This window comes from Empidonax traillii, unplaced genomic scaffold (assembly GCF_003031625.1).
Source record: "Empidonax traillii isolate 1590-97213 ecotype Southwest subspecies unplaced genomic scaffold, ASM303162v1 scaffold331:size1191723, whole genome shotgun sequence".
Classification (NCBI taxonomy): Eukaryota; Metazoa; Chordata; class Aves; order Passeriformes; family Tyrannidae; genus Empidonax; species Empidonax traillii.
Genome location: NW_020955524.1, coordinates 414,744 through 425,111, shown reverse-complemented (window position 1 = coordinate 425,111; position 10,368 = coordinate 414,744). Strand labels below are relative to the sequence as shown.

The following is a 10,368-nucleotide window of genomic DNA, read 5'->3' as shown; positions in this document are numbered from 1 at the left end:
AATAAACTACATACTAATAACAGCTTGCATAGAAACATTTTGTTTTGAACTTTGTGCAAATCTTACTAAATAAGGCATGCTTGCAGAGTGTAGGTAGCAATGCAGTAGTTACCCAAGAATGCCGAGAAACTGCAAGGAAAATTCCAGGCAGTCTGCAATCCACATCCACTTACACAGTTCATTTGACTTCAAAGCCCAACAGCTGATAGCTGCAGATCTGTCTGCAACATAAGGCAATATGGTATGTGTAGGGTCCAGCACCTGCTTTCAGCTATTCAGGGGTTTAATACACATAAGATCACTTGAATTCAAAAACTTGACCCACTAGTTAAAGAGATGGCTTCAGATACAGATTGATAAGAACCTGGTTTCAGGGAAAAGGAAGGGAAGAGAACAATGACACCAAGCAGCACAATCCATTAAATAAAGGGGTTTTGTGCAGACTGTGCATGTCTTTTTATACTGTGAACTTTCCCCACAGGGCAATGCTTTTTCAAACAGTCTCCTAACAAGTTATCCAGAAGTGTGTATCTGGAACAGAAGAAGCTAACATGTTTGCTTCTCTTAGCCATCCTACAAGTAGTCTATTGCAGAAATTCAACAGGAATTAATAACACTAAAGAACGGTGGCTGTGTAAAGAGGAAGGGATGAGGAAGGAAGCTGCAGTCAGAGCAGTATCAGAAATCTCTCAAATAAGTTATGTAGCACACAGGGAAATTATAAGGCCTAACTGGAATAGTATTTTGCCTCCTTCTTCCCCCTCTAAATCAAGTATTTTCAGGAAATATTGAAGTACAACCTTCTTTTGTAAGCAGCTTTGCATCAAAAATCTGTTTAAACTCCAAAAGCTTTTTAAAAACATGTTGAAAAACCCCACTAATAATAATCTTCAAAATCCCCCAGTACTTTGTAACATAAAATGGAATGTTCTTGGGCTAGAGCTGCCAACTCCTTCAGGAACTCCGGGAAGAGGGCAGCTGCAAGCACGGCGTTCCTCACATGCGCAGGAAGGCTGGGATGAGCCAGGCTTTTCTTTCCTTTCTGCCCCAGGAAAGGCTGCAGTACAGCTGGGTAGGCTTCAGAGAGGTTCCTTCCTTTCCCTGCGATACTGCTGTGCTGGACATTACCTAAAGCCGGGAGAAGAGGGAGAGGCAAAAACAGACAGAAAAAAAGAAAAGACTGTGTATTAAGCACACACAGTATATGTACAGTGTCCAAACCCAGTTTACAAGGATTGTGTTCAGAGCTGTAATTTGTAGTACCCAGACTGTGCAGGGATCCAACATTTTAAAGTTCTACGTGGCCTTATTCTATTGCATTTTTTATGACCTATCTTTCCCCAGGTTATATATTATTCAGTTCCGGCTCTGATAAGAGAAATATGTGGGCAGAAGAGGAGTCAAGGGAAAGAGTAATATGGATTTACTTTCTGAAATAGCAGATAATATCTACCCATCTAGACCCAGCGTGGTTGTCTCCATTTCAAGAGGCTCTATCCCTCCCCCAGATCACACTGAAGTTTTGACTTTACTTCTTCTCCACCCTCTCCCTGTGAATCACCACGTAAATGGGTTTGAGGCTGAGTTACAAGGTCACTGCATGAGTTTGAAGCAAGCAAGAATTTAAGGGGAAAAAAGGTTTAAAAACTTGATTTTTCTGCAGCTACAGGCCCCAAAAACTACACTTACCCTTAACTCCCTGTAAAGCAACTAAACATTAAAAACAGAACAAATGAAAACCACTGTGTGCTCTGTTAGAGTGTGTGTTGCTGCCAGAGTTCAGAGGATCAGGGCTCAAGCATCAGAATGCATGGAATTGCAGTGACAGCAGCACCTAAATTTCAATCAACTTCTCCTTGTTTCAACCTGAAGCAGAGCTGACCTTTAATTAGATGATAATTAATTTAATGAAACTAAAAAGGTGACAAAATTTAACACTGATGGAACGAAATATTTTACAAAGAAAAATTAACCTGCAGAACTCACTGCTACAAGATGTCATTGAGGCCAGAAGCGTGGACAGATAAAATCCTGTTTAACTTACAAGTGGATGTTCTCATGAGCTGTATAAGTAAATCATTAAAAAAAATTTAAAGTACTTATATTAACTCACATATTGCAGATAAGCCAAATACCGCACTTCTGCATTAAGAAGAGGTTTCCCTTAAAGTGCATGCAATTTATGTTAAAACAACTCAGTCTCAGGTGACACCAGCCTTGTTCTGAAATCTCTCCAAGTAGCAAAGGCGAGGAGCTCAGCCATCCCTCTGTTCAACAGCTCTGCACTTTTGTTCCTTGCTTGTCCTTCTCCAAAGGCACTGTGGAATTACTGTACACTTCCAAACACTCAAAAGAAATTTTCATCTTAATCATTTAACAGACTCTTACTTTTCTTGAGTTTAAAACACCTTTCTAACCCCAGACTTATCAATCATTCATGTTGTTATTCTACGCATTTCTGTCTACTAGAGACAGAGTATAGGAATTTCAATTCTGTGGAAAAATCTGACTGTGGGAGGAAAAACAACTTGCATTATGAATTACAATGAAAAGATAAAGTTTTGAACTTCCCCTGAAGATTTTTTTTTCAGATTTTCTTATGTCAAAATGTTTCATAATTAATATTTTAAGTTTTTTTAATAGCTTAGCCAATAAAATCAGAATGCTAGTATACTGTCAAAGCTTGGCTTTTGTTTTTACTCTTCTTTTTAAAAAGCATTGAGATTGATACATTTCCCTAAAAATAATTTTGATTTAGATTTAACTGCTTATTTGGGGAAAAAAACCCCAAAATAGCAGAAAAGCACAGAAAGCTGATCTAGGAATCAGAGATTTCGGTTCCTTTGATCAGGATTGTTCACTTCTTTCTAGGGTCAGGAGGCAAACTAAATCACAAAACTGAAACTTGAGAAAATGAGTACTCTGAAGATGGTTACCAATGCCCTGAAAGAAAGGCAGCTTTTCCCATGGAATCTACATTGTGACAGCTCTATATACGCAACCAGAACCCAATCTACTATGTAAGGAAACCACAAGCTACTGCAAGCAGAAAATAATAAACTGTCCATTTCTGCTTGAACACCTTCAGAGATCACCCCTGTAAAGAGAAAGGTTTTATATTTGTGTTTCCCAGTAAGTCTGGCTTCTTGTTTTCAGATGTGAATTCTGCAGAAGGCCAGTTATGCTCAGACTTGTAGGGAACATTGGGGTTATTCACCACTCCTGTTCAAGGGAAAAAATCCCTCAGAGAGCAGCCAACTTGCATGACGCTCAGAAGTGGCATTCAAGCAAATGCAAAGAAGTGCTATAGGAGTTCCTAATTTCTTGTTCGATTGATTTTTGGTGGGTTTTGGTTGGTTTGTTTGTTTGTTTTCATTTATCATTATTGTAGCAGTCCCTATTTTGCAATTCTTAATCAATATAATCAATATAATGATGGACTACTGAGCCAACTTTGCCCCAGCATTACAGTTTGATGAATCCCATCACCAGTCCTGTTGGGAACCAAGCCTGCAGTTATCCAGACAGTTGTTTACTCTCCACCCATTTGTCAAGAGAAGCCTTCTTTGCAGGAGTTGCTACTATACAGAGGAAAATTTACCAACAGGGTGACTAAGCAGCCTTGTTTCAAATTCCTAAAAAATGATCAGCATGAGTCAACCTAGCAAAATTCTGAGGTCCATGGAAGAAAACGGATGTAAAATCAGAAGTATAAATAAATGCCATCAGGAATTCATTATATAAAAGTTCTTATTTCCTAAGAGGCAAAAGGACTCTAAATATTACCTCCTAATCTCATCTCCCACATGCTAGCTACAATACCATCTAATTGTAAAGCTTTCTAATCTATGGCACCAGAATGCAGAGCCTAAAACACTACTGACGTTTGCAGTACACAGCTTCTTTACAACAAGCACCTTCCACAGACCAATTCTTCAAGAAGCAGCCTTAGCAGGCTCATAATTTTACAGGCTAGTTGTACTGCAAACCTTAGAAACACACACTCTGCTGACTGGAAACTAGGTAGATTATTAGTCAGAGCCTTGAATAATGAAAATACAATTAAAAATGGCACATAAAGAGTCCTGCTTTCCACGCTTCTGGAAATCCGAGAATACTATCACCATCTTCCCAGAGGTGTAGGCAGAACCAGTGATTATTAATGACTCCCAATGATGAGTAAGCACACACCTGTAAATGCAGCCTCTCCCGAACCCTTTTGCAGAGTCAGCTCTTAATCACTCACCAAGTTTGACATATTCCCATCACATGGGTAGTTGGCTTTTAGGGGAAAACTGAACCTAGCTTTGCTGGCTCAGCAGCAGGCTGAGAACAAGCATATCCTCTGGGCAGGGCCCCAATTCCACCCATTGCCTGGCTGTGTCTGGAAGGTTCTTAGCATGTAAGACTTCACTTTGCTTATTTTCACCAGCATGTCCCCAGCAGTATAAATTAACACTGGTAACTGTAAAGACAGGTGCAGGGTGCACTGTGCTGGAAAAGCAGCAGATGTTATACAGAAGTCCCTCTAAAGCTGGCTTGGTGGGATGATACCTGTTGAAGTCCCCACTGCTCTCAAAGTGTCCTGGCTTTTACACATCTCCCCTTTGGTTTTTTCTGTTTGTTTTGCTTGGTTTCTCATCCAAGAAAGCACATTAAAATTTTTTTCTGGCTATTATCTGTCTCCTTCATAGCAGCCCTATTCAATGGATATCAAGCCCTATTCAATTGTTGCAGAAACCAATTCATCCTGGTCTTCTGTCCTCCCTAACATTTATCAAAAAAGAACCAGTGACTAGCTGAAGGTCAGGCTAAAAATAAAATGAAATCATGCACATATGCCACCTCACCTCATGCCTCGAAAGTGAGTTTGTTTACGGCCAAACTGACAGCAAGCCAGGAACTGATTTTGTTACTTCTTTAAAGAGACATTTTATGTAACAAACAAAAGCTTTTAAAGAGCAGAGAACATCCAAATAGACCCACACACTGTGGTCTACTGAGCATCATCAGTTTAAAGTCAGAAGGGTACATCTGGTTAATGATATTCACACCACACCTTCTTTTAATCATCTGTAGAAAAGGAGAGGGGTAACTGGTAAGTCATTCCACCCGGCACTCCTCGAGCATTAACATTTACCTTTGGTTAGCAATTCTTCTGCAGCATCAGACATGTCCACACGAAAAAGCAAGTACTGTTGGGCCTCCAGAAGAAGACCTGGAAAGTCTTTTTCAATGGAAGCAAAATGCTCAATCTTATTTTTCACAGATGCCAGCACCTGTCAAAACAACAGTAATAATTACTTCTTCCTCCTTTGCTCCCAGTGCAGCCACAGACTGAATACTTGGGCTTTCTCTACTTGCATTGAAACAGAGTTCTGACAAAATCTATGGTCATACAGAGTTTGCCAGTTCTTTGCACAGATGTAATTAAAACGTGGAAATTAAGTAAGAGGCTCTCAGACAGGTGGGAAAACTACAGGTGAAACTGAAAGGAACTAATGTAAATTTTAAGGAGACACCAAAAATACTGCTCCAGTGGGCGTGGCTAACACTGGTGGTCAAATACCTGATAGAGTGACCGCACGCTAGGCTGAAACACCATGTTGGTGTTGAGCAGGAAGGAGCGAAGAAGTGGCTGTGGATAACTTGCCAGCTGAGTAATAATCCCAATAAGCAGCAGATTTACATGCAAGGAATTCTCCAGCATGTTCTCCAGCTTTGACAACACTACACTGATGAACGGTCCTGCAAGAAAATAAGAAGGAACCAATGCTTTTGTTTTCACAGAAGAAAAATCCTGAGATACAGGAAGCAGTAATTTAAAAGGAATTTTGATCATCATAACCAACTAAATTAGACCTCCCACACACTAAATAAAGACAGCAGGTAGAAAAGCCAAACTGTAGCTGAACAGACAAACCAGACTTAACAGAGGTGTTAAAAGCTTTTGTGATTAAAAGCACATTTGCTAGATAGCCCATCAGTTTGCATTAATGGCATATTTAACATATTTAACCATTCTACTTTACATGTGCCAATAAGGATTTAGCCTAGTACGTTATTGTCTGCCATTCTATTCCCCTTGAAGTTAATCGGAATGGTACTACTAGTTTCCATGCAAACAGAATCTGTTCTTTTTACTCCTGCTGTGCCTTATTTCTAAGTAAGGACTGGGCAAAGTAAATTACAGCTAGCTTTCTTATCAAAAAAATGGTGTTCTAAACAACATGAAAATGCTACTCTAAACATAAAAATCAAGAGCTGTGATAGTTCACATCACAAGAAAAGGCATTTGCATTACTGCAAACAGTCCCACAAAGCAGGGAAGACATTAAAATAGATTTATAAGCAAAATTGTTGGTAGACATAGGCTTTAGCATATAAATGTCACTAATAAATAACAGCTTTAGCTTGTGTATTCATGCAGCAGGACAACCACTGAAATACAAAAGCGTTTACCATGAAAGTACATAAACTCTTAGTGCTCGAGCTTAAGAAACCTTTGCAAAGCTGAGAATGACTTCACCCATGACTTCACTACATGCTGTTAGGCCACACAGCTGATGAGATGCTTGAGGCAGCCTGTACAAGTGACCTAATCACAAGTCAAGTCTTAGAAACATCCTTTGTCCCACCCCCAGTTCCACCACACTATTCTGGCTGCATAAAAGCTAGGAAAATCAGGCAGAAGAATCCCTGGGTGATGCAGTTACAGCGCTGCTAACTTTGAATATACCACCCTCAATCTTGGCACAAGGTGCATGCCATGGGCATTTCCAGGGTCAAGCAGGTAGCCATAATCCAACCCCATTCCAGCTCCCCTCAGCTTGCACACGGCTACTGTCCGGCACAGCTCCACTCAGCAGATGAAAGGTGGGAGGGCCAGTGTTGGCAGGGCTTTTTATGGCTGCTGCCTTTCAAGCACCAGGTCAGCCATCAGAGCTGCAGGAATGCCCCCAGCCCGGGTACCCAGTGGAGCAGCTGCAAACCCTTTTGTTGAGATACAGTTTCTTCTGTCCCAGCATAACCTATTGCTTCCCCTATCGTGTTCATGGAGACATTTTCACCTAGCTCCTGAAGACCACAGTGCAGTGGAAATCCTACTGTACCAAAAGGGACAGCAGGAGAAGGTGTCAGTGTTTCTCTCCACTAGGTAACACTTTAAAGCTGAGCAGGTAAAGCTGAATCTCAATACTTTTAACAACTGCTGCCTGCCACTGCGAGAGAGGTTACCAAATACATTAAAAAATTCCTCAATGAGAAGTGTGACTTTTACCACCAAGAATTTATTAGAATGAGAATTGGAGGAAGTAAGCAGAGTTTAGGAGCCTTGTAAGAAACAGGGTAACTAGATGAAAAGTCAAAAAAAGTATTCCTTTCACGGCCATGAAGTCAAGCACTGATATGTGGAGAGGGAGGGAGCAAAATATAAATTCCTATTCCTGAAAAACACATTCTGTCTCACTCCTGTGAAAATAGGGATGATAGTGTTTAATGCTTTTGCACTGGATATAAGACACCAATGGGACATTTTCTTCATAGATCCATAGGCCTGAAGAAAGCATCTTTGCACTGCTGACACTTACTGGGTGTGGGAAGCCTCTGTCAGGTTATTCCACTCCACAGAGAAGCCCCATCCCATGACAGTATCCCAAAACAGTAAAAGCGACCCAAAACTTTATCAAAAACATCTACAAACATAAGACACCATTCCAAATTAAATACAGAATTACAGAATGATTTCGGTTGGCAAAGACCTTAAAGATCATCTAGTTCCAAGCCCCCTGCCGAGAGCAGGAATACCTTCCACTATACAAGGTTGCTACCTTTGAAAGGCCCTGCAATCTCAAGATTTCCAAGGTGGTGTTACAAGCTCTAAAGGCCTGTCAGTCCCGCTTGAGTGCCTGCTAAAGTTATGGGATTATTCTGGGAGGTACTGAAAAACACCTGAGAGACAATGCTGTCATCGGTCACAGCGAGCATGGCTTCATGAAAGGAAAGTCCTGTTTATCGAGCCTGATTTCCTTTTACGACAAGGTAACCCACCTAGATGATCAAGGGAAGACAGTTGACGTAATCTCTTTGGATTTCAGTTAAGCTTCCAATGCAGTCTCTCGCTGCATCCTTCTGGACAAACTGTCCAGCACAGCTGGATAAACACATCAGGTGGTGGGTGAGCACTTGGCTCACGGGTCGAGCACAGAGGGTAATAGTGAATGGGTGAACTTCACACTGGTGACCTGTCACTAGTGAGGTTCCACAGGGGCTCCATCTCTGGCCCTGTGCTCTTCAACATCCTCATAAAAACCTGGATGCAGGATTGGAAGGGACACTGAGATTGCAGGTGACACAAAATTGGAAGGAGCTGTTGACTCCCTCAAGGACAGGAAGGCCCTGCAGAGAGACCTCAACAAATCAGAGGACTGGGCAATCCCCAACCATATGAAGTTCAACAAGGGAAAGTGCTGGATCCTACACCCGGGAGGAAGCAATCCCAGATGTACACACAGACTGGGGAATGAGATGCTGGAAAGCAGTGCCACTGAAAGGAACCCTGGGGTTCTGGTCAACAGCAAGTTGAATATTAGTCATTGTGCCCTGGCGGCCAGCAGGGCCAGCCATGTCCGGGGGGGCATCAGGCAAAGCATCACCAGCTGGTCAAGGGAGGGGATTGTCCTGCTCTGCTCTGCACTGAGGCCACCTCACCTTGGATATTGTGTGTGGTTTTGGGCACCACAATATAGGAAAGATATTAAGCTATTGGAGAATGTCCAAAGGAGGGCAAGGAAGATGGTGAAGGGCCCTTGAGGGGAAGCCATGTGCAGAACAGCTGAGGGTACTTGGTGTGTTCAGCCTAGAGAAGAGACTGAGGGGAGACCTCCTTGCAGGCTACAACTTCCTTGTGAGGGAAAGGGGAGAGACAGTGGTGACCAGTGACAGGACCCAAGGGAATGGCCTGAAGCTGTGTCAGAGGAGGTTTAGGGCACTGGAACAGACTCCCCTGTGGTCACAGCCCCAAGCCTGACAGAGTTCAAGAAGCATATGTCAGTATTCTCAGGCACATGGTGTGACTCTTGGGGATGGTCTTGTGCAGGGCTAAGGTGATGATCCTTGTGCATTCCTTCCAACTCAGCATATTCTGTGATTCTGAGCACCTCCTTACATGCAATCACCAAGATCTGCATTAAAGCAAAGTAAACAGCCTAAGAGTAAGATATAATGTAAATGGGGAGCAAACAGGGAGGCTTATTGTTATTAGCTTTTTATCTTCATTTTCTTCAGTTTTCAGTTTTTCTTGGGTTTGGGCAGGGGTGATTTTGATGTGAGTTTTTGAAAAGGAACAAATGGAGGGGGGGGACTAGATGAAGAATAAGAGACAGAGACAACATTTTTGACTACATTTGACAGCAGATACTGGGCAACAGAGATTTGGATATGATTAGCTTCTGGTACAAGAAATTGCCACCACAGCAAAAAGAGCAAATTGTTTGAAAATCAGGCTGCATTTTTCAATTATGAAACAGTGCCAAGCATTCTGGCCACAGCTGACCAGAAAGGGCTGGTTTTCAATGAACACACATTTTCCCCCTCCAAATGAACAAGAAGCCATCTTATAGAGGTTTTGTTTTGGGTAAGAAAACCTAGATCCATCATTATGTTTTATTATTTGCATTACTCTGGTATCTAGGAGACATAACTAAAGATCAGGAGCCTGCAGAGCAAGGTGCTTACACATGCAGATCAAAAGCCCACTCTGACCTCTGGTAGTACTGTCATTCTTGAATAGCTTGGACAGTCAGCAGAGAGCAAGCTTAAATTGCTGCGTGGCACCAGACAGAAAAGCATGCCAACAGTGAGGGCAGGATGACACTGAAGGAACAGGATGCCAGGGCAGAGCATGGAGACAGGCACATCCAGACATGGCACCAGTGCTGACACCTCGTGCTACAATGTGGAATAGCAGAGAGGGGAAAAATGGCACCATGATACTGCACCCACTGCATCAGAAATGAAAGTAACTACAAAAAAGGAAATTATTTACCTGGGCTCTGTATATTAGAACAGCTACTCCAATCCCCTTTCAACTGAAAAAGCTTCCTCTAAAGTAATGGAGCTCTCACATACAAACAACATAACCCCTGCTCAATGTTTTAAACAATCACAAAAAAAAAAAAAAAAGGCAGCCAAAGAAAACCCCCTGAGAATCCACCATTTGCTGTCACCACACTGATGGCTCTGCTGTATTTTCACATTAGATCTCTCACTCTCCTTGGACTGGTCTCAGCTATTCGGGCTATACCCTCCTTACTGCCAGAACTGTTCCTTGCTCTATGCTTGGGCTGTGTGCCCCACGGTGTGATCTCA

At 42.1% G+C, this 10,368-nt stretch overlaps 1 protein-coding gene across 7 annotated transcripts in view; it reads right to left on the bottom strand.

Annotated features, from left to right (window-relative positions):
* Positions 1-498: 498 nt before the first annotated feature.
* FAM160A1 (family with sequence similarity 160 member A1) overlaps positions 499-10,368 on the bottom strand; it is a 90,760-nt gene continuing 80,890 nt past the window's right edge. For all 7 annotated transcript variants that reach the window (XM_027891825.1, XM_027891824.1, XM_027891828.1 and 4 more), the window contains 3 exons: positions 5,570-5,748; positions 5,141-5,279; positions 499-1,128 (listed from right to left, as the gene is read on the bottom strand). In XM_027891825.1, coding sequence (XP_027747626.1) covers positions 878-1,128; positions 5,141-5,279; positions 5,570-5,748 — 569 coding nt within the window. In that variant the 3' untranslated portion in view covers positions 499-877. The remainder of the gene's footprint in view (positions 1,129-5,140; positions 5,280-5,569; positions 5,749-10,368) is intronic.